Raw genomic sequence first — 24,764 nt, 5'->3', positions numbered from 1 at the left:
GCCATGTGACACAGTCAGATATCGTTCCCTGACTTCAGCCTGTTGAACTCCAATCTTTCATCAAACACAGAATTTGACATATTTCACTGAAGCTGAGGGAAAGTCTGATAGCAGCAGGTTGGCCCCATTATCTTTTTCCGTCTGACTTGCTGTTGGCTTACGTGAAATTGTAGTGAACCTGAGCAGAACATGAAAGGTGCTGTACTGACTGTGTGACGCCGCTGTAGGCCCCGACTCTGCTTTTGATGTGTTAATCCTGTCACACTGATGCCAAAGCACTTCAGCAGCTGTGATACTGCCCAGAGGGTCAAGGCTACACTCAATGCAAGAGATTGACTGGCAATGTTTGACTAAAACCTCTCACATTAAGTTTAGTTTAACAAGTGAGAGATTCAGAGTTTTTCTCAGGATCAGCTGGCAAGAACCAGGCGGGGTAAAAGTGTGAAATAAACTGGGAATGACAATGTAATGTTTTTGCCACGAAAATAATTGAACCAGGACCTTGATGACATGTGTTGCCGAGTTCCATATGGCTGAAAATAGTTCCATATGGCTGAAAATAGATCAAGTTAGGTTTAGGAATATATATATATATATATATATATATATATATATATATATATATATATATATATATATGTCACTTCTTCCAATGTATTTAAAGGGGTGCTATTCAGTTTTTGGAGAAGAAAATCAAACTCAGAATTTTTATATTGATGATATTAATAAGTTGATAATACAAACTCAGAAATATTAATTTTTTCCATAACTGAATAAACAAGCTACTCTCAGAGGAAAATAAGGTCCCCGAACACTGTTTAAAGGTGGAAAGGTGGCAGGGTCCGCCACATATAAACAAAGTAAAACAGCATGAAACTGTGTTGTCCTTTAAAGTCAGTTTGTTTATTTTGTTTGTTTGGGCAAAAAAAAATCAAGTTGATGATTAAATTGTATTCCCAAAAACTTTATATTGCACCTTTAAAGGGCTGAGATGACTGTTTATATCTTAAAGATTATTACACGACATAAAATCCTTGTTCATTATTGGGACATTGAGCTTTACTCAGCCACATATCCATTATACAGAGTAACTGAAAGTTAAAATGCCCCATTTAAAGCAGTGAACAGTCTTAGCAGTTATATAAAACTCCCCATTGAGACAATAAATGCATTAAACAACTGAAATACTCAAAAGGTGAGAGTTTAAAAAGAGGACAAAAGGTTGAGCCTTTTCCACACAATAATAAATACGCCTCTGGGAAAAGAAGCCTACTCTCACCTCATTGCGCATTGCCCATGAATAAATAATATGACTGCAACAAGCAGCCCCGGCATGCAACCGCCCTCACTGCACACTAGATGGCACTATGTTGTTGAGAAAATGAGGCAACGAGAGCAACCAGAGAAAAAATACAGAGGGGAGGTGAAAGTGACACATTTTAAAATTGAAACCAATTATCTTTACTAATGATGTTTGTTTTACGTCGAACTTTTCACTCGTTCACATGAATCCCCCTGTGGTCTCACGCAGGAACTGAATCTGCCACCGAAACATATGAGGACTCGTGAAAATGTACGGTTTAAACAAGAAAGCGTCTGTATTAACATCTCAGTCAGGTGATGGTATGTGAGGAAGGAGGCAGGAAGTGAAGTGTGTCTGGAGCCGAGATCCTCATCATGATCAGCTGCATCTTTACTGACGTGCTTGATATTCTCATTAAAAAATCACAATGAAGATCACAGGCACAAACACCTCCCCCTCGTCTCGCATCAGGATATTAAACTGTATTTGTTTTCAGTGACAGCCAAAAGGATTACTATTATTATCATGTGTGACAGCTATTTCAATGCCTGATGACATTAAAGGTGTTATTAAGCGTGTGATACCAATGGTTGTGTAATGAGGGAAGACAAGGCAGCTGATGGAAGCATTTACTCAGTGGATGTGTGAGCCAGGATCATTTGTATTCTAATCTTTCCCACACCTGACTTTGTGAACTTCCGCAAAGTGTTGAAACGTTGTCAACATATGGATCTTAAGGTATTAGAAACCACTGTAACTGTACAAATGTTTTTCACAGAATAACGTTTTAAACATGACAGAATAATGAAGTATTTCATTTTAGACATACTGCCTGAACTCTTACACTGCAGCCCTGTGCCTATTGCTTTCCAATTAAACACATATATCATATATAAAAAGGTCTCATATTTCTTCAGCTAAATAAACCACCTAAATACCCATTAGCTAGTTAGCTTAATTAGCTGTGCAGCTAATGGTCTGGACTGGGAGCTTGGAACATTGTGGAAGTGCTGTTGAAATGGAAATCTCTGCAACACAATGCATAGTCGACACAATGTCAAAATTGTTATTTCTTCACATTCTGTTGATAATTATAATGAATTTTGCATGTTTTCAACTAAAATTCCTAAATCTTGCACCCTTAAGCAGTATACAAAAAGGGTATAAGTGGTTTGTAACACATTTAAACAAGGCAACTGCAACCTATCCTGTGAAGACATATTTTATATCATTACAACAGTCTTTAACTATATAGTTAAAGACTGTTTAACTATATAGTTAAAGACTGTTGTTATTATCCATTTGTAGTTTAAAAACACGCATCAGATTTCTAATACTGTACAGTTCTGAAGGACTGTATTTTCTCGCTCTGTTTTGGCTCCTGTCTCTTTAAGGGCCCCCTTCTCGAATGCCCAGTCTGCTCTGATTGGTCAGCTCACACGCGCCTGAGCCAGCCCTGCTCACTGTGTCTATGATCGGCTCTGTCACGTTTTCAGCTCCCAGTCAGCTTCAATTCTACCATAAATATAAGCATAAATCATGCAAATGTGTGACATGGTGGTGTGTGATGTCAAGAAGACTACCGACGAGACGTTTCAGGACCAGTGTTTTCCGTGGGAGAGGGGAACTGTTGGTGTGGACTAGAACATACATAACACAATGAAGGAAAGGCAACAAAACGAAGGAAAAGCATAATAGGTCTCCTTTAAAGCTCAATGTTCAATATGGGGGTACTTGAAATAAAATGTGTTAGAAAAAACCTTTTTCTCTTATTTTTGCAAATGTTCTAATGATGCTATGATTGTACGATCCCATTGTTGAATATTCTCTCAGTTTCTAACCGACAGTGTTGTGCACTTGAAGAAAGAACAGAATACATTTCAACTTTTCCAAGGTCTTTACGCAGAAGACTCACCCTACAGTGCTGTACGTGGCCTTGGTCTCTCTCTGTTTTATGCATCATATCATCTATATTCTATGTTTCTTAAAGGCATGATATAAAATGTTCCTTACAGTTTTGCGAAAGTGCATGTCTGGAGATGTTTAAAGAGAGAGTTGGAATTGAATATTCTGCTTCACATTAAGGACTACTGTATGAAGGTTGTCAGTCATTCATGTACAGTGGTGGGATATTTAAGTCAGAAGTGACTTGAGTTGTTTCGGGTTTGGAGGGGGACACTTTAGATATTCATCTAACACATTGCACAAAGAAAATTTGAAAGGATAAGTCTGGTGTCATTCTAAGCGCTTCCTATACTCAACAAACCTCATCAAAAGACCAAAAACCAACACTTCTTTAGTGTCTCTTTAAAGACTTGCTGGCTGCATCTGTGGGACTCAACCCAAAGCCCACTGGTTCTTATTTAACATGTAAGTGTAATTCTATTACACATATACAGTTTTACTAATTTTCTTCTTATACAGCAGAAGACTGTCAATACTAAAACAGGTGTAAACAGCGGATCTGAGGCACAGAGGAATTTTATAAGCTACTTCGGGTCAGGCTAGGCTACCTGGACAGTTAAAGACTCATTTCATTTCTGGTTTTGGTTTTCTCATGGGACTTAATAACAATGCCCAAAACACAAAAGTTCACCAGAACTATTCTTCACAAAAAAGCACTAAAAGCTTAAACAAGCAGATCAACTACTGAAGATTAAGCATCGATGTAAACCTTGAGGAAAAAGATGCATCAAGGTGTACTCTCGCCCACTCTTTCTTCCTTTTTTCTCTTTCGCTCTCTGTCTCCCTGCTTCCTGTCATGAACCATACATAAATTCATTGTGTTCCCTCTCTCTCTCTCTCTCTCTCTCATTTCCCTCTCTGTGACTCTGGTCTCTTTGCTCTTTGGTCTTTCTCTCTGTTACAACAGGCCTATGTGAAAGTGAAGGTTTCATGGCTAGCTGACCCGTGATCTTAAACCAGACTCCTATTCTAAGGAGCTTTGTGAGTAAAGCCCCCGGTCTCTCTCTCGCTCTCAGCTATGATTGAACAGTGTGTATGCTCGGTCATCTCCGGACTGCGAGGCGTCTGTCCTCTTCCACCTTTTCTCCATCTTCAGCGCCACAGTGGAAACAAGCTCTCCGGCATGATTGAAATTGCCCTTAATTGTTCCGCCACTTAATGTATGATTCACCTTTTGCATGAATATGAATTTAATCATACATGGACTCTCTCTCTGTTCCTGCTATTTCTGTCTCTTCGGGAACAGGAAGACAGGAAGCTGCAATAAATAAAGACTGGGGAAGCGGACTGTAATGTATTACAGCTCACACAGCTTGTTCCAAACATAACCTCACCTTTAAACTCACTCCCCCCCCACCCACCCCACCTTCATCACAAATATAATCCAACCAAACATGCCGGCTATACAGTACAATGTTTACCCGCTGTAAAAAAGTAATTGGCATGCTCGAGCGAACAAACATGGAGGAAATGTTTGCAGATAATAATTATTTCCAAAAACAACAGCATGGGCCAATGAGATAACGGTGTTAGCGGGCTTAAAGTCCGCGTGTTTACAGATACTCCAAGTATTTACCATCGGTCTTGTTTTTTTTCGTGTGCATGCACCTCAGCGCGCACGGCCTTCTCCTACATGCGCGCAGCTGCGTGCCACCTTTCAGCCTGACACAGAACAAGCGAATGAACCGTACTTTGTCCAGTGGTTTTTCTACCCTCAGATCAAAAGCTGACGTGTCGCTGGCTTCAGAGCCGCAGTCACACTCCTGGCAACGGCACGATGTCAGGGGCCTGAGCTGTTATCTGGCCGTGGGACGATGCCCAGACGTGCTATCTGCCTCTCAATAAAAAATAACCAGAACACGAGGCCCGACTATCTGTCTAACTTTTTACTCTCAAAACACATCACGCTCGCTGACCTACAGTGTTCACTGTCTCCCCCGGCTGCTCTGTCAGCTGGTAAATCTCTTTTTCTCTCACACACACACACAAACACACACACACACACCCTCCAGCAGACATTCTGCCTCATGCTAGTTAAAACACCTCTATCTTGTCAAATTAACAGTCCCTTTTCATGCACCTATCCGGGGATGTCGTCGCAGCTTGACACAGAGCGTATCCCTCTGCTGCAAGTCTGAGCTAAATTAGTGCATGTTCAATCTAATCATAGACTCGGCAGCAGGTCTCACCACTAAACCACAAGGGGCAGACAACTCCTCGATCAACTTATTTTCCCTGGCAACTGCTCCTCCTGTCTGCGTTAAAATAGTTTTTCATTTGATACGAATGCAGTTTTCTTCCTGCATCTCAATTACAGAGGTCAGGCAGTCGGTTCGGCTCATACCGAGGCCTTAGCCGTGCCATGAGTCTCTCCCTGACCAGTGACCACTTTGAGGACGGACCGAATACTTTCTCACAAGGAGGAAAGGCCACAGTAAGAATAACTCTGCATCTTCATCACATTCTGAATCAAAGTTATATTGTCGGCCGAGCCAATCCCCAACACTAATACACGCTGCTTTCTAAGTCTGGGCGCCAACAGATCAACTGCTACAGTGTCGAGTATCAGGGTGCTGAGGCCCTGTGGGTGTATGTCCCTGGACAAGGCTATTTAATCTGCTGTCTAACATGTCATAAAGTCCCACTCATTGGCTTAGGTCGCCCCATAAACAGCAGATTCCCTCAACCAAGACCTGCCATCTGGCTCCGAAAGCATTTTTAGCGCATTAAAAAATCAGCAGAGTAGAAATAATATTGGCTCTCTCAAAGCACACCAAGTAAACGACCTCTGTGATAATGTTTTGAGTAGCAGTTGTCTCCTCTTTGTTGGGCCTCTTTTGTCCTTGTCTGGAAGCATTCACCTCAAAGGTGACTGGCGGCGTTGCTCTGAGCAGGTCTCTAACAAAGTGCATGTAGATGTAGGCTGTTTCAGTCCAATCAATACCCATCAACACGGGGGCCAGAGCAAATACGTTTCCCCTCTGTGCCTGCACAATAGATGAGACTAGAAAGACATCGCCCAGCTGTTTATCTTGCAGTACTAACACAGATGGGAATGGTACACCAAAGCAAAACAGCATAACCGCTTGCAAACTGAAAAGTGCTTTGATATGACAGTGCAGCGGTGGCTGTCGTCCTCCACTGCTGGGCTACACGCCATGTGTACAGGATGAACCCATTTTTAGCATCATTCTGCGGGCCATCGCACTTTTTTCGACCCTCAGCTGGAGCCGCCCTCCTTGTTTTTCCTTGATTACAACTGATCATGTCGTAGCATAAATCTGCCACAGCAAGAAAAACTACAACTTGATTGAACATCTCGATAAAGCCTCAGCCGGAGCAGTGAATATATCTCTCTTATATCTCCCGGTGACACCGATGACAGCACTGTGAGATTGTTATTATGCTGCTCCTTGGGAATGGATACTTGATGTACAGCGAAACTCTTATTGTTATTCAAAACTGGCTATTATTTAACGTTTGTTTTGATGGTGCAGCAGCAGAAATGCTGTGGGATCCATCTTAATGGTATATCTGACAGGAAGCAAGGCAGGGATGCAGATCTCACTGAGGCAATAAACACTAGTAATGAATATTTATCACTTATCAGTGTTGCACATAGTTCATGGTTTAAAAACTGCCTTAAGAAATACTATACCGTGAGTTGATGTAATTGCAATCGCATAAGTACATTATATTGGATTTCCTCACATAATGTCTGACTATTGCAGGGAGGAAAAAGATTCATACTGAATTCGATCGCTCACGTCTGTGACACCCTGGAGGTATAACTTTATTTTCAACTTTCAACAGTCCTTATAACTGTTGTAGAAGAAAATAACTCATCATGGCTTTAATTTAATGTGACGGTGAATCTCTGTGTACCTTGAAAAAAAAACACGAAAAAGGGGGAAAAAAAAATAACGCTGTTTGCCAAAAATAGCAGAAGCTGTGTTTTGCTACAAGAGATGCATAATTACAAACCAACGTCCACTTTCGTCTCTTTATGCTAATTTGATCAGGTTTGATCTCTCTACTGAGTCATGAAAAACAATCCCCAAAATACATTACATTTCAAATAAGCACCCAAAAGCTAATATCTTACACTTAAGAAAATGAAGCGGCTTTCCTTTTGTTGGGACAAAGAGATTCAAATGACAAATCACTGTATGTTGTTGTAGCTCATGTAGTATTTACATACTGTCATTGTACAATACAACACACTCAGCGCCCCATTTTACATAATATTGCCTCAAACCATTTGCTCAGTCCCATGGTATCTACACAGTTAGCCAATATGGTGCATTGTGGTGAGCAGAATTTATCACACGACGATCCGACGGTGAGAAAATATGACAGCATATTGATGAAACAGTGGTGAGTTTGCGTGTGCGATTCGCCCGAGGCCACGACAGCAGAAGTTTGAAAAAGGGGAGATGATTAAAGGGAAGCAATGCACTCTGGAGAACAGAGCAATCATCGGCAGGCCTGCGCTCTCCCTGCTGCCCCTGCTCCCCAGAGAAGCAGGCAGCCTAGAGTGCAACAGGGCCAATGTGTCTCATTAATGTATCGACAGATATGAAAAGTAGCAGAGCCACTATGGCACAGGCATTAGTGGCCGAGAAGGAAGGGACAATGGATGGAATGATTTCAATACCTGACCTTATAAAAAAAATATAGAGTCCTGGCATAATAACTGCCAGCTGACTTGGCCTCTGATGTACCTTGAAAAGGAGGAAGCTGCAGCGATAATCGCCACGATGACGGCATATGAAAAAAAATAACTGACCCATTTCAGCTATGTTATCATGAAATGTTTACTATATCCATGTGTAAATAAATCCACATGCAATGTATGTTTACAGTGTAACCAAAACAATTGCCTTCATAACTCTGATCACACATGCGATTGCATCCATTGCGATTTTTCCCCATTGGTAGATATAAGTCAGCTCGACTTCGACACAAGCCATGTATGGCTTTTTGTCATGCTTACTTGAAACTGCTGAAGGAGACAGCGCTACAGGCGACCTTTCAACATGATGGGGATATATCTTTAAGGATGTGGCCTAACTGTACATTTGCATCTGGCACAGATGCAACTCCAGATGTGGTCCAGCAGATCCGCTCACATTTCATGCAATGCATTCTGCATGCAGCTTAGATACAAACATGTTTTCTTCTCTGGAAATGATGTGACGATATGATTTGATTTTATTAGGTGGAAGTAAAGTATAACAGCCTTTGGGGTATCAGAATCAGCTTAAATATAGAGACTTGACCTCATAAAAAATTGACTTGACTAAAAGACTCTTCCCATCTGACACTGTTGAATGTCCACTGTAGATCACTGTACAACCATTTGTCTTCAAACAAACAGCAACATCACAGTTCATTATGCTGCAACCTTTTCACTTTACATTTAAAGGAGTAACTTTGCAAAACCAGGTAATCCAAAGAAAGCCAGGGCCCATATTTATCAAACTGCAGAACACTGAGATAATAAGTCAGAAGATAGTGAGCTGACCTTTGAGTTGATATTTTTTTGTCTCACATATTGCTCCTGCATAATATAGCCTACTTTGTTACTATCATAACAATCCTGCTCTTTCAGCAGCAGACTTTCCTCTGAACTCCAATTTGGTTTTCTTATCATTTTAATTTTGGCAAGTTTCTTTGACAGCACAGCTGATAATGTGAGTCTCTGTGTGTGTGTGTGTCATCGTGGCAAAATGTGTCCATGGTAACAACCTCTATCGGGAACAAACACAGCGGTGGTTTTGAGTATTTTTGTCAGGGCAATAGCAAGATACAGTCATGAAACTTCACAGGTGTGTCACTGAGACCAAGGGTGGGTGTGGTGCGACCCATGTAGCAATGACAACTGAATACTCATGTAATAATGTAGTAATGACTGCTGACTATTGAGAGTTTGAAGCGTGAACATGTTGACTTGTGTCGTGGCTGGTGATCCCATCCAAAGACAGACCATCTAGATTTTTCCCTATTTTTATGGTTAGTATAGCTGCTGAAATACAAAAGTGAAACAAATGCACGCAATTTCCAAATAACAGACCACTGAGAGATTGCCTTTTTGCTCTTGTGATTAATCACATATTTACTTTGAGTTGCTCAAAAGTGACTGCTGCACTTTGCTGTAAGTAGAACTGAAATGGATAAAGAAGGGTTTCATATTCTAAATGTACTTTGCAGAACTTTGATAAATATGAGCCCAGAACGCTCTTTGTGAAACTGACTCAAGTTTTCCTTTTTGAAGTTTACTTTCAACCACACAGGAGAAGGATTTGGAAATGGTTTGTTTCACCCTACACAGACAAATGTATGCATTAAATATATCGGTTTGGTGAATATTTAATACTGTTGACTTTCCTTTCCTACCTCTTCAACTCCTCTCTATAATTTCTAATATGACCAAAGCCTGAATCGTTTCTGGCACCAGGCCCACAGTGTTGTAATTCCTCCTATCTCCCTCACAACATTTCTCGTGCTGTCTTGTGAATGACAACACTGAACCGCAGCTGATAAGTATTCTATCGCTGTTGCACCTTTTGGCTTAATACAGCATGTGTGATGTCTTTATCTCACTACAGGACCAAGGTCAGAGAGTTTTGGTGTGCTGCGTGGCTGTAAACCCCGTTCTCTGATAGCATGAGTGAGATGTGCCACCATGGGATTCTTGCATGTTCGTCAGACACATTATCTAATGATGCCCTTCTACCTGACACAGTGATGAGAGAGTAACAAAGGAGAGCTTCCCGTTCATCTACGTGCGCAGCTACTTTCTCTCTCTCAAAAGGTGAGACTTTCACTCATGGATTCAGAGAACAACGCTTACAGCCACAACTCATCTGCTTTGTCTGATGCTGTGATTTGTGGTTACTGTGGTTACTGGACACCCTAAGTGGGTTTTAATATAGTAGACATCCCAGAGGTCCATTAAAAAAAAACCTGTGCAACAGTATGCCTTGTAGTAGGCGATAGATTCATTTTCACAAGCACACAATCAGGCCTTTTTTTGAAAAAGCTTTATGTAGTTTCAGTGTGGTTGATGCCCTTTCCATGGAAGGCCATGCAGAATGTTACATACATTAACAGATGGAAGCTGCCCAGTGCTGTTATGGTTGATCTGCTGGCCGCTGGGAGTTAACATACTGCTAGAGGATGTAGATAAGCACCTTTTAATGCTCTCTTATCCATGAATCAAACTGATGTGTCTACAGATGTAAACAAGTTAAATTTAACACTTTTTAAGACCTTTTTGATACCATATGAATTTTAAAACCAAACCCGAAATGGAAATACACATACATTTTAACACTCACAGATGATCTCTGCATCCCTGCCGACTCACCTTCTACATAAGTAACGTTAGCCTAATGTTGGCCCACAATTCAACCCATGGGAGCAAGGTCGCAACGTTACATTACTGTCAAGCTGAGGCCGGAAAATCAACAATCAACATAGCCTTCGCCCTTAGAGTCACTGGATTTGTCCCCAGCAACCCCCGCTCCACCTTGAAAAAAAGGTGGTATAAAGCGGTAACATCACCCGCGACCCGCATGGAGAAAGCGGAAGAAAACAAAACGAAACGAAACATTTTCAACACAGTTTTGACATTATGTCGAGAACATCTGTGTGTTGAAGTGCTATCTATTGAAGCTAGCATGCTAGCCAGCTAGCCCCTAGCCAGTTTGTATTTCAAGAAGTGACAATTCAATATTAACAACACTACCAACTCTATGTTCCGCTAGCTACAAGGTTCCCTGAGAATTGCAGTATTTTAAGTCTAAAGTAATTGAAAGCAAAAGAGCAAAAACAAAAGTAACATTGTCAGCAAATATTACTTATGTAAAAGCAGTACTTATTATATTATATATAATACTTTTGGATATGTTTTCCTGATTAATTGACATGACGTATTTTACTGTTGCAGCTATAGGTTTAACTACTGTATATACTGCTGGTAAGTTTACTCTTTATCAATACATCATGTTATATAAAAGGATCATATATTGTGTATGAAAAATCTTGTCCGCATATACTGCGTGGGATGGTGGACTGCCCAAGTAACATCATTCCCTGCAGTATGTGACCACATGAGGGTGTTTGGTAAATTTTGCTATCTAGATATCTGTCAAATCAACTGAATCAGGTGAAAAGCAAAATATTTCCCTTTGAAATGTTACAGTAGAAGTATAGAGTAGCATAACATTAAAATACTCAAATTACTTAAATGCACCTGAATAAATGTGCTCGGCTACTTTCCCCCGCTGGATCGGGTATAATGATAAGTTAAGATTAAAGAATTGAAAAGTTAAATGTACTGACAGACACAGTCTGACACATAAAGACCAAACAGCAATCTGAATTCAGATCATTAAATTAAATAATGCAAGATATTCCTCTGAGTGGGGACCTAAATGTCTCCTACACGTCATGTCTGTCCCTTGGAGTAATTAACATTCAGAGAATATTGTCCGAACTCCTATGCCCAAAATCCAATCAGGCCAGTTAAAGATCTGTTTACTTTTCCAATTTTCCGATACATTTATGATTGTCGCATCGTAGCTGAATGCTGAAGCTGAAGAAGCACTTCAAGCTGCGGCTCCTCTAAGGCCATGACACATTCTCTCAAGTCTTAATGTCCTTCAAATATTGTTTTTTTCCCCCACAAGAAGATAATCTTAACAAATAGTTTCACTTACTCTACCTGTTGTTTTTGTAGAAATCATCAAATTCACATTATGTTTTTTTTTTATTTAGATACTTATTTATTCTATTTTCTGATATTTCTTGTCCATAATAAATAGTTTTAGGTAGCAGAAGAGCAATTTGTGTTAAGTGTAGACTTTTGATTTTGATTTACGCTAAATGTATTCTACTGTTGAAATGGAAATAACAGAACAGTGATTACCATTAGATCCTGACTGATTCTGTGCCATGTGCATAAAAATGCTCTATAAAGGCTCAAAGTCCTGGTTTCTCAAATGGGAAATCCCAGAGATCTCAGTTCCTGGCATTCAACCCTCTGCCACATCAGTTCCACCCAAACTCCCCCGTTTCCCTAACCGGCAATGAGCAGCAACCTAACATGTCATGACACTATCTACTTATATACGTACTGACTCATGACACTGAGTCAGTAGGTATAAGTGGATAATGCCTGTGCATGTTGCCTCTTTTGAGACACTAATGTGAGCGCTTCAAGAACAGAACATGCAGTACTATCTCTGCTGTGTGGGCACAAACAATGCAGACACACATTATGCCAGCGCCTTTAGCTGTGCTCCTATTGTGAAATATAGAATATCTGCATGTTTTGTAAGGCCACAGCTTTTCATATTTGCATCAGACCAGAGTATCATGCTAGTTACTTACCTTGTGAGCAGTAAACACATCGGTTTGGCTGAGAAAACGGGGCCTTGACATCATGTCTGCTTTTGGTAAGCTCTTTATGTTTTGGTCTTTGATGTTTAAATGGCATCACAAAGCCCGTTAACTAGTATTGAAACATGACTGGTGTGTAAAGTGTAGGTGGTTAGCTTGAAAAGGGAACAGATCATGAATTTGAAGTGTAGGAGATGGTCCATAACACAAATCCGTCATTAATTAGCAAAGTTGCCTGAAATAAAATGTTATCATTATACATTTCTATGAGCCACAGATTGAAATTGTATGTTTTATCCATATTGTATCAATGTTTTTACAATATGTATCATATCACACGCAGACTGGTAAAATCACAGATCAGTGGGGGTCACTAATACATTACCATTATTTTAATCACAAATAATTATATTACCATATTCCCTCTTGAATGACAGCGACGATGAGTTTCTCTCTCTGGGTTGTGCGATGTCATACCTTTTCATATTCAAATTAATTAATTGTTGTTGTGATCTACTTGACACAGTCGTTGCGAGAAGTGGGCTGCTGGTTGTGTGTGAAAAGTCAAGGAGATGGACATGGACCAAGTGATGATGTGAAGCCATTAATGTTCAAGACTCCCTTAACAAATTGTGTCATTTTAAGAGTTGAGGAGAAATTTGATCAACTTTGTGAAATGGCTACAGCAGAATTGAACTAATCTGTGCTTTCTTGTTAAGTCGCCATAACAACAACACATACCTATTACTTCTTTGGTTAAAGAAGAAAGCGGAGAAAGTCACCAGACTTCCTTAAAAAAACCATCCATTTTGAAAGTCTTCACTTCAGGAGAAACTGTAGAAACTTTGTGAACTGCTGAATCAGAGTCCTGCACGGGTCTTATTTTTCAAACCCGCACCCGCCCGTACCCGTCGTACTTAAAACCGCATCCGACCCGTTTCTCGACAGTAGCACAAATTACATTCCGCACCCGAGCCGACCTGCTATAAATTGATACCGACGCCCGACCCGTACCCGAAGCAAAATTAGACTGACGCAATTTTTAAAAATGAAAGTAAGCCAGCGTGGGGAATGGGAGTTCTGGGAGGGCGCAAGCACGCATGAATGAGCTTATATGAAATATACATGCTTATCATTTTGAAATGCAGGCATATTTTTGTAGATGTGTCGCTAATGATTTTTTTGTTTTTGTTGTTTTGGTTTTTTTGCACATGACGCCACGAAAATGACAATCGCAAAACCCGACCCGTGCTTTCTAGGCGTCCGACCTGCTCTGCACCCGTGTCCGACACAGGACATTATTTTTTACCCGTTTCATCCAAATTGTGCGGGTCACCTGTCGGGTCACCCTTCGGGTACCCGCGGGTACCCGAACCCGTGCAGGACTCTGTGCTGAATACATCACATTCTAAACTATTTTGGCCTCGTTGTATGTTCGGCGTATGTTATACATGAAGATAATTCTTTCTTTGTGTAAAAGAGGCGTGTCTGTTTGTTCCAGTGAGGAAGATGTTGGCCCACATTTGCATAAAGAGGGGGGAAGTGAGATCCGATCACAAGTTGCCACTCAAGATGCACGTCGGTGCATGTAATGAGGAGATGGTGGTGTTTCTGACAGCATGAGTCAGCTGCCAAGCTAGAGACCACTGTTTAGACCGCGTTTTAAAACGTGTAAGCATGAAATCACTGGATAATTTTAACGAGACGCCGGGATTATTTCCAGCTGTGTTTGTGTCAACAGTACCAGGCAAGGCAAAACATATTTTCCTTACCCTAACTAGGGTCGGGCAAAAAAACAATGCCATTGTCCATCACTGATGAGAAGTGCGACCCCTCAAGGGCCAAATGCACTGACACCTTCACGTGCACGTTTTGAAGTACACCTATTGTTTTTAAATAACCGAAAAAATTTTATGATGTGCATCCAAATGCCCTGACGCTCATACTCCAACATCATTTCAAATGAGGACCAAGTGCACAGGAGCATTATACGATCAATTACGGCTGTCAGTGCGTGTGGACCCTCAGAGTTGCGTACTGTGAGGCAGGAGTTGTTGGCGTTTGTCATGCGGGAGAGAAAAAGCCATATCTTGATGCTCAGTGCACTAACTTCTTACGCCTCCATGTCTTGTTTATTATTAAACCTGCCCATTTAGGCAACCCTACAGTAGTACACTTGGTTACATTGGTGGTGCCGATGTTTCTTGTCTGTGTCTCAATCCTGCTGTTGTTATCTGTGTTTCTCTCTTCGTTGAGGTTCCTGTGCACAGACAGCCCACTAACCTTTTGTTTCAAGCTTCTGAGGCTGAACACAGCTAAGTTAGAGACATGTGGAGCGGAGACGGAGGCACTTTTAAACCCTGTCAAACGGAGACAGCTTTCTCTACTGACAGTGGGAAACAGTGGCGACTACAGAGCTGTGTTTGTTTTCCAACATTTCTCTGGTAATAAATCATGCAAAACAAAGCGAAACAGAGCAAAAACCCCAACATCCAGGGGCGATTGACATGTTCAGACGAATTTGGAATTTGTTGGTTTTTATCATTTTACGGCAGACAAATATTTATGCTTGCGAGCCACTCCTCCCTGAGAGAATTGTTTAATTTATGGTCAAACAATGCCCTGAACGACGATGCCACATATGCACTTCGAGACTATTTATTTTTGTGTGGTCCTAGAGAGAATCTGTGGAATCTCCATAATTGCACAGCTCGGGCAGGAGTCTGTAGATACAACAGCTCGGAGGACGGAGCTGTGGACAGGCCCACTTTACTTCCATTAAGCTGTATCCAAAACAAGAATGTTTCAGTGGCTTGACATGTTCCTGGACTGCACAAATATAATGCCTGGGTCAAGATTTTGGGAAAGGAGTGGTTGCGCTCTTTTCCTGACAACTGACTTCACAAACCACACGTGGATGTTTCCTTCAGTGTTTCCTAGCGGACATGGCAAAGAATGAGAGACGGAGAGAAGGAGAAAAGATTGTGTGCATGAATATTCAGTTTCACTTAATGCTATACAAGTTATCCATGCACTCTGTGAATGAATAATTAAGTCTGAGATGAAAGTGAGCAGAGAATAAAATAGATATTATTGTTTGAATAAAGAAAACATGTTCAGTACGCCTGGACTGCGGCTTGACAGACTTTTCTGGTCGAGCTGGAAAAACCCTTTTTGCACCTTCTTCACACACTTACTCCTAATCAGAGTCATGGACGGCTGGAGCCCATGTATTGGATAAAAGCAAGGGGAAAAAAACCCTGGGCAGATCGCCGGTCTCTCACAATGCTAACAAACCTAGACAGACAATCGCACAGTCACACCTAAAAAAGCAGTGTATTAAGCTGCACGGCACGGCTGCGGGAGTGCCTTGAGGAAAAAAAAAAGAAGTAAACATGGGGAAAACTAGGATTCAAGTGCAAAACGTTCTTGCTGTGAGGCTGCAATTCTAAGCATTGATCCACCGGGGTGCCACATTTTCTAACTGAGAGGGCTCGCCAAGAGGATAAGGGCGATTGTGTCTTTCAGACTTGAATTTTTCCTCACCACTGAAATGCACACTGGCGCTATTAGGCACAGCAGACCTGAGGATATAACACTCAACACAATGCTCTCGACCTAATGTCAGCCGACAGAGGTGGACTTTGGTTGTTTACATTCCGCTCTATGTGGTAACCGTAGCCCAAACCCTAGGGGTACAAATGATATATTTAAACTGGCAAAAGACAGCTTGTTTCCTTAACTTATCATCTCAAAGTCGATACTAATTGCACAGTGTCCGATTGTGGAAAAATGTAGGAATGTTGAGAAAAGAACCCCGCTGGCAAAGACGGAGAGGAAGAATGATCGAATCTGAGGTTAAACGAGAAAGAAAGGACAGATTTCACTCGACGGATAGAGCCGGTGTCATGTCAAAGTCTGCTGTGTGTTTCCTCTCACCACCTCAACAAAACATGCCTACATTGTAATACAACCAGGTGTTTAACTTTAAATAATTTAGCACAGCATAGCGTTTAGATGGGGATTTCTAGGTCAAACTGAGGTTGTTACGTTTTTTTTGGCTTTGGACAGTAGCCAGGCAGCTAGCGACAACCACGTTGTTAACACAGTGATTCAGGGCTCCAGGGAGCAACTATTTTGGTCGCACATGCACCCAAGAATCTGTCAAGTGCAACTGAATATTTTCATTGGTCGGAGCAATAATACTGTAGGTAGTATTTTAAATATCAGCACGGTTAAATTTATCGTAATTTCCTGTTGCGCGTGGTGTTATTTAAATGAAGAAAACAGTTATCTGCACCTTATTCATGTTAAAACAATAATTTACATGATTTGTCTAGAAATAGAATTCAAATGTATTATTTTTTTTATACTTTATTTTTTTCCGTGCCATTTTTCATACAGCATAGCTGCTTTCTAGTTTATAATTCTTAACAAAGATAATCTTCAGTCAAAATTATAAATTTAACAAAAAAGAGAAACAAAGTTAAATAATAAATAATAGACAAATCCACAATAATGAAAGAAAGACAGAAAAAATTAGTGTAAATAATTGCGTGTAGCTGAATTTTTAACTAATGTTGATCTGTGGGGTTATCTGGATTTCAGTTAAATAAAACTTATTCTGTAAAATGTGAATGTTTGACAAACAAAAAAGCATCGCATTCTTATGAGAGGAGGCATTGTTCAGCTTTCAGAGAGGCTGAGAGAAATACGTGGGTCTAAGCAAGCTTTTATGTAAGAGGCATTCAGCTAATTTAGTCACATGTTAATTGATGTATGAAGTAACTGTGTTAATATTCCCGAACTGATGATCTAAATAAAGTAACAGTAGCTTGACCATCTGTTAATGGTGAGCAATAGGATATGATTATGCATTACGATACATCATAATACATAATTCATACATTAAAACAAAAAAAAAACAGCAAGTACTTCAACTCAGGTGGGATTTTTTCAAATCTCAGGTTGTTATATTAGCATAACTATCAGAGATGTGGAGGGTTAGAAATATTCAGTTTTTCATGGGAAAAAAGGAAAAGGAAAAAAAAAGAAGCAAAGTTTAGACAAAAGCCAGAGAAATAAACACACAATGTTCTGTTTATCTTTAATCCTCATGTGACCCCTCGTTCTTATTGCGTGACCTCAGGTTGGGAACCACTTTGAAAGTCTGGCAGTTTCCATGGAGAGTGTTTTCTGCAACGTTCTGTGCAGTGTTTTTCTGCTTGGAGTAGGAGAGGTTGGAATTGTTGTGGTAGGCTCAGACTAACCTTGGGGTGTATTCCTGAACATACTGTTGATTGTTGACTTGGGTTTTCAAAAAATGTTGACTCTATCCAGCAGCACAAAAAAAAAGACGGAAGTTTGACAGGGGCGAGACAGGCAGGAGAAAGGAGACTGGCAGGGGTAAATTAAATCTGCACCGATGAAAGGGAGCCACAATTTGTTTACAATTATAGCTTTTCCTTTTTAATGTGCAGTCACGATCGTCAAGCAGCAAACGCGTGCGTGTGCGCGGACAGAAAAAACAAAAATATCAGATTTGAATGATAAAACCAAATCGGTGAAAACTGGATTTTCTGAAAATGAAAGCATTTGGGTGAAAATCTAATTTCATGAAACAGAACTTCAGGTACATTTTCTCCTGTTTGTCTCTTCTATTACTGGGAATATTCTCCAGGAATTACTGAATGCATGTTGTTTAATGTGAACTCACAACAGTATGTTCTTGTAGCCCTGAAAAAAAAGAACATCAATCAACCTTTTGCAAATTCCATGAATTCCAGGTATTTGTCAGTGAGAGTCTGTAAGAACTCAGCGAGTCTTAGATAAACACATCATTTAATTTGACCTACAGCTCTCTGGCTTCATCATGGATTTTATTAGCTGGCCATGAAAAAGCATGTAAACAACTGACCTTGTAGTTGCTGGTAATGGCTTAATCAGTTAAATGAAAAAATACTTGATATGTCTGATTGTTGAGATAATTCTTCTGAAGGCTAAGATGTAACTAAGCTACATGAGTACTATTTCGGTCATTCCATGCAAAGTATTCAGTGTAGGTCCACAATATTTTAAAGATACATTAAATATTACATTAGCATTAAAGTGAAACTCTCTGCAAAAAGCAACCAAGGCTTTTTTTGTGATTGAATATGAGTCAAACCTTTGTGTAACAGCATATTTACGACGAAAGAGGCACTTTAAAGATTTACCGTAGTTTTGTTTTCGGGCAAGCTAATTTTCAATGGAGTGCAGGGGCACTCTTATGCTAGCATCAAAATCGCTATTTTTAAAACATTAAGAAGGCTCGACACAGCATCGCAGTCATGGCAGACAAAAAGTGTCGATCCCCGAGTGCGATCGGGGATCGACACTTTTTGTCTGCCATGACGGCGATGCGCCCGAGATCCAGCTCCTACAGTGAGTAGTTCAAAAACCTTCTTTTTAGTGAACTCTGTGTACACAAACAATGTTCTCAATGCTCTTGTTCGTGTGTAGAGACCCTGGTGATACTACGAGCAAAGTTTCATGTTGTGTCGAGCCTTCTTAGTGTTTTAAAAGTAGCGTGCCAGTGCCCCATGCACTGCATTGAAAATTAGCTTGCCCGAAAACAAAACTACGGTAAATCTTTAAAGTGCCTCTTTCGTCGTAATTATGCATTTACACGAAGGTTTGACTCATATTCAATCACAAATAAAGCCTTGGTTGCTTTTTGGCGAGAGTTTCACTTTAAGTAATACTGTTACCTATACCTAATAATGTTGACTATCCTCTGCATGGCTAACTGAGCTTAGTAGCTTATGGCAGTTGCACTAAGATGGCAGCAGTTACTCCGGTGATATGTTGCCCCATATTTGTTTGCGCTATGGGTTCGACATGTGGCCAATTCTTATACATTGCACGTATATGAGTTTAAGAGGGGAGTTTTATTTCGTTTTAGCTAAATATTTTGTTACATTTTTCTTTTAAAACCTTTCCAGTATAACATCAGTCACCTGATGAGCCATGGAAAACATTTTCTTTTTTCATTACATTCTCAGAATGTATCAAACATGATTTTTCTCCTGCATTTTTTTGACCATAGAGAGAATTTTAGCAATATTACTTTGAATGTTTCGACCCCGTCACAGGGGCTCAAAAGGTCAAATATTTGAGAAAGCTCATTTTTGAGTGTAATTACCAACTCTTCAAATACTGACGTTTAGGGATTGTAGGCTGGCCACTATCCCAAGGTGTCAGTTTTTGACAAGTTGGAAATTAGACTCATAAATTAACTTTATTACAAATTGGACCTTTAATGTGACCAAATATGTTGAAAAAAAAGGTATCGTGCCTGAGCATACAAACATGGTTTATTGCAGGTCTAACTTATTCTTAATGCTATGAAATATAAAATTCTATGTTTGGTTATGATTAAAAATCTTTAAATTTCAAGGTCCAATCAGAACAGCTATAGAACGACTCATTTATGACACGAAGTTCAAAGGATTCATTTATAACAAATATTGTCCCCTCCGGGCTCTTTCCACAGTCTAGTCTTGTTTGTATCCAGCTCCTATTGTTTATAGCACCGCGCTGATAGAATGCGAGGCGTTTATTACACAGGGGAGACAAAAGCACCAATAAAATTACACCAAATTGAACTGCACCAAACTTGTTACAGATGTCAAATTAAAAGCTCCACCTCTTATCTATAATGCGCCTCTGAGCCTGACAGTCTGCTGTGCCTTTATCCCCTCTTTGGACTTTCAAATCTCCATTTCTCTCCGAGCTTTGAGGGTGTGTGCTCTGACAGAATGTCAGGCAATTAAACAGTCATGGCTCATTGAGCTGGAGGTGGGCCCGCTCCTCCAGGCTGCTCTATAGGCAACAGAACAAAATGAATGCCGGCACTCCCGGCAATCCTTCTCACATTCTTTGACTCACAAACTTAGCGGTAAATCCAGACAAGAAGGTCTTATCAAAGGACACTTTAAACTATTGTCAACATTCACAGGGCTGAGCAGTGTCACTGTCGCAGGTAATTATCCTGTGCCAGAATGTAAAGCAGGACAGTGTGTGGGACAACAAAGATTTACTCCCACAGGGAACCCAGTCGTGTCCTTGCTGTAAGATAAACACATAGATGCTGCCAGACTAATGACGACACGAGGTGGCTCCTGGAACAGACTAACACCTTTAATCTAAACCTCGCAATTAAGATATGCGCTCACAGAAAATTTCACCTTTTCTTTACTTTATAGCAGGCCTCCAAAGAGCTGCTACTGGTCAAAACCTGCATTTGAACTTCACACCTTGGAGAATGACACCTTTATCTTCACAAAGCTACCAAGAGACCTGTTTAATATCTGATATACCCCTTCGAATCGATTGCTAACAACATACTGGGGTCCTGCAACACTGCCACGTCGAACGTAAGAAGCAAAGACTGGGTTCATAAATAAAATAATGGCTGATAAATCTTTTTACATAAAAGCCACCCACTGACCACCTGTTCAGTCGTGGCTTTAATGAGCCGCAAAGATGCCTTTTATACACCAAACACATTATAACATGCATCTTTATGCAACCACAACCCGCATAAACAGGAAATATTTGCATCTAGGAGGCAGGTAAACTTTCATCCTGACACCGCAGAAGTGAAGAGAAGAAATCAGCCCAGTCGCAAGGAGAAAATGTTGCCGTGAGAACAATTTTAAGCTGAATCATGATCTTTTACTAATGCTTTTTGTGCCTTATCCTAACCAGTGCACACGCTTAGTATTGTCACAAAATAAAATACAAATATCTAACCTGAAGAAACAGAAAGTTGAAACATATCTATGGTCTGCAAAAAGGTAGGTTGAGTTGGAAGAAATATATGTTCATTCATAAAGATGATGAGAAGCTAATCACTCAGCTCAGTGAAGATCGCACCTTGTAAATAATAAGAAAATACTGAAAATGTAATGAAAATAAATATTCACCTCTCTTTATACCCCTTCCCCTCAGCCTTCTGGTGGCTCCTGCTGAAGGCTTCATTTGACCGAAGAATGGCCAAGTGACCAAGAACTGAAACAAAAGTCTTGTGGAAGGACTGGATTCTGGCACATGATTCTACTTTACTTTCAGCAACAAATTAAAATTCTTCATTCTCTCTTGAACAATGTCTGCAGTTAACCTAAAGTTTGAAACTGAGAAGCCATTATTTTAAAATGATTACTGCAAAGGTACTTAATCGCTTTCGAAGTATCCTTTAGTTAGATCATCTCATGTGAACCAGCTACTTCAGCAGTAAGTGTGGATGCGTCCACAGTAAATGCTGACAACAGTGGGTTTTCTGCCCGTCTGTATGGTGGTTGTTTGAGGCTACGATGCCAACAGAAGAACCTCAACAGATCAACTCAACAGATCAAAATGGACATGCATTTTCCCAGAACTCTTCAAGTATGTCCTTGCCATGCCTTTGTATTCTTGCTCTTTGTAAAGCCGTGTCACACTGTTGGATGTTGGAGGAAGCTGCAGGAGTGAGCTCACAGCACATGTGTGTGGCATCTGACACAAACAACCTCAAACAACATAATTCAATGTTAGCTGAACAAACCGCTGCCACCGTTTAACGACATCTCCGTAAAATGACTCATCACTCTCTCTCACGAAGGTTATTTTTCACTGAATACATTTGCATCTTTAGTCGATGATACTGAAAGACGAGTCAAACTCTACTACTGCGGCGGTTTCATTGAGTGAAACCAACAACTGTACCGCAGTCAGTGCGCTTTTTTTTTTGGAGTACATAAATGAATGCTACTGTTATCGTCATTCCAACCAGTCTCGACAAGCAAAAGTGCAACATAAACGTTTAAATAAATCTCCTAGGTTGTATCAAGCAGGCTGCACAGGAGGATAATTTCAGCAGCTGTTAAAGACCACAGTAAAGACAGTATATACTGCTGGTTCACTGTTACTAATAGGAAACAGATTTATGTCACACGTGTGTCTGTTGGGACTACAAAGGCTGTGTGACAAGTTGCTGTTTTTCTCTGTCTCTCTTTTTTTTTTTTACAAGCATTTTCATGATATTTTTTTTCACGTGTGATATGACAAGAGACTAGAGTGAGACTGACAACATGAAACACAGGCTAATGACATGATTTGAACCAGAAACGTTGTGGTTTGCTTCTTCACCGCTCAACCAACAGGATGCCCCTGAGCTAATTATTTCATAGCACAGCCCTACGGCTTAGTGAGGTTACGCCTCCCACGTTTACAGACGCGGCAGACGCTTTTTGTTTTTCTTTGACACTACTTTTCACAACTCATTATCAGAAACCTAATCTGCAGAGAGTATATAAAAAAAAGAAAACACAGATGTTGTTGGTAGTTTTTATATTCATTTGCTCTGCGATACTGAGGTGACTATAAACAACATTGAGAGTTAATGACCTCAGTGTTTTTGCAGAAGATTCTGATGTCAAAGTTGACATTCGACTTTCAACGCCTCTTAATAATATTATCCTATTAAACATTTGTGTAAAACTTGTAAAATCCAGCGAATTAATTCTCGAGCCAAAAGTGTGTATGAATTCTAATCAGTGTATACGTGAATCCAAGCGGAGATTGGGGCAAATCTGAAGAAATGCCATATATTTACCCTTAGCCGAACCCAAAGAAAAACGGGATTCACGAGATAATGCGTTCGTGACAACAGGACGGATGGACGGTGGATGGATGTAGGATGAAATGCACAACCTGAAAACATAATGAACTGAGATGCCTAGCGATGGATGTGAGCTGGACCGAGCCGAAACACAAACCAAGCATTTTCTCCTGCTTTCCACGGACCAAACAACCCTCATTACACCACATTACAGGAGTGTCACGATTCACAGCTTCCTGCGGCCACTATGATCAGCGTGGCCTCCTCGAGCACACGGATGCTGATAATGGAATTTTTCCGCTCAGGTACGCTGCACTAGTTATCATACGTCAAAAATAAGCTCCTGTCACCGAGCTCCGTCTTGTGAGATTCTCTGAGTAGGCTAATTGCCCGGTTATTCATGAGAGGTCTGGAGCCCCCTCTTCACTGTACCATCAGAGCAGGTGCTGGTTTGCAACACCCCCACACCTTCACCACCGCGGACACTTCACAGCTCTCCTCTCTGCCAGCTATGACGGAGCAGGTCACCTGCTGATTGGTCGGCTTGCTCGAGGAGTTGACTCCATTAGCTACGGCAATGAGGGTCTTGGGTGGGGAAGTGTCTAGAATAGAAATGATGGCTGATGTGGGTCTGTGTTGGATCTCCTGAGAGGAAGCTGAGGACACCGTGGCTTTCGTTCAACACTACTATAAAACAGCGTGTTTAACATGTGATGATTTGATGCTATAATAAACCACACTGACCATAACCAAGGTCCGAAGATTTCCTACATTGATAAATCGAAAAACAAAATGCTCAGTCATGGCAGATTCAATGCGACCAGCTGACACAGACTCTCAGATGAAAATGAGACCATGACTGAGACTTAACACACCAACTGCTGCATACCACTGGGATTTACAGGTCCCACTGCTGGCTGACTGCAAATCTCCGATGCTTGGAACACAATCCAATGCATCCCCCAACCACACAATATTCAAACATCCTTTTCGCTTCCACACAAAGTACATAAAACAGTTGCAGGCAATAGACCCGGCACAAACAGGGAAAATGAGTATAAAATGTTGAACCTTACACTGTGTTGCATTGCATTCCAAACAATCCTCTGGTTCGCAGCATAAAGGCAGGGAAAACAGAAAGTCTTAATTAATTCAGCGTAGGTGGAAGAAATCGTTGATGGACATACAGTATAAAAAACTAAAAAGGCAGCTGCTGTATGGAAAACATCAAAAATGAGTGCAGAATTAATTAGATTGGGGAGAAAAAAAAACATAATTAGCGTTGAATAAAACAAATAAGTCATTTATTGCTGTGGGATTCCAAAAGAGCCAGATGGCAAGAAAGTGCTGCTGTCCCAAATTATGTATTCATTAAGTAAATAACCCATTATTAACCTGACACAATGCAGAGAGACACTTGATTCAGCGTGATTTAAACACGGTGGG

The 24,764-nt window shown here is 40.6% G+C and overlaps 1 protein-coding gene across 2 annotated transcripts in view; it reads right to left on the bottom strand.

The window, feature by feature from the left end:
• LOC115588337 (glypican-6-like) overlaps positions 1–24,764 on the bottom strand; it is a 117,969-nt gene that overhangs the window by 8,316 nt on the left and 84,889 nt on the right. The window contains exon 7 of one of the 2 annotated variants that reach the window (XM_030428875.1): positions 24,395–24,424. The exons of the other annotated variant lie outside the window; for it this stretch is intronic. Within the exon in view, the coding sequence (XP_030284735.1) occupies positions 24,395–24,424 (30 nt within the window). The remainder of the gene's footprint in view (positions 1–24,394; positions 24,425–24,764) is intronic. 2 annotated transcript variants of the gene reach the window in all.

Source organism: Sparus aurata, chromosome 9 (genome assembly GCF_900880675.1).
Source record: "Sparus aurata chromosome 9, fSpaAur1.1, whole genome shotgun sequence".
Classification (NCBI taxonomy): Eukaryota; Metazoa; Chordata; class Actinopteri; order Spariformes; family Sparidae; genus Sparus; species Sparus aurata.
This window is presented reverse-complemented; position numbering and strand designations above follow the sequence as displayed.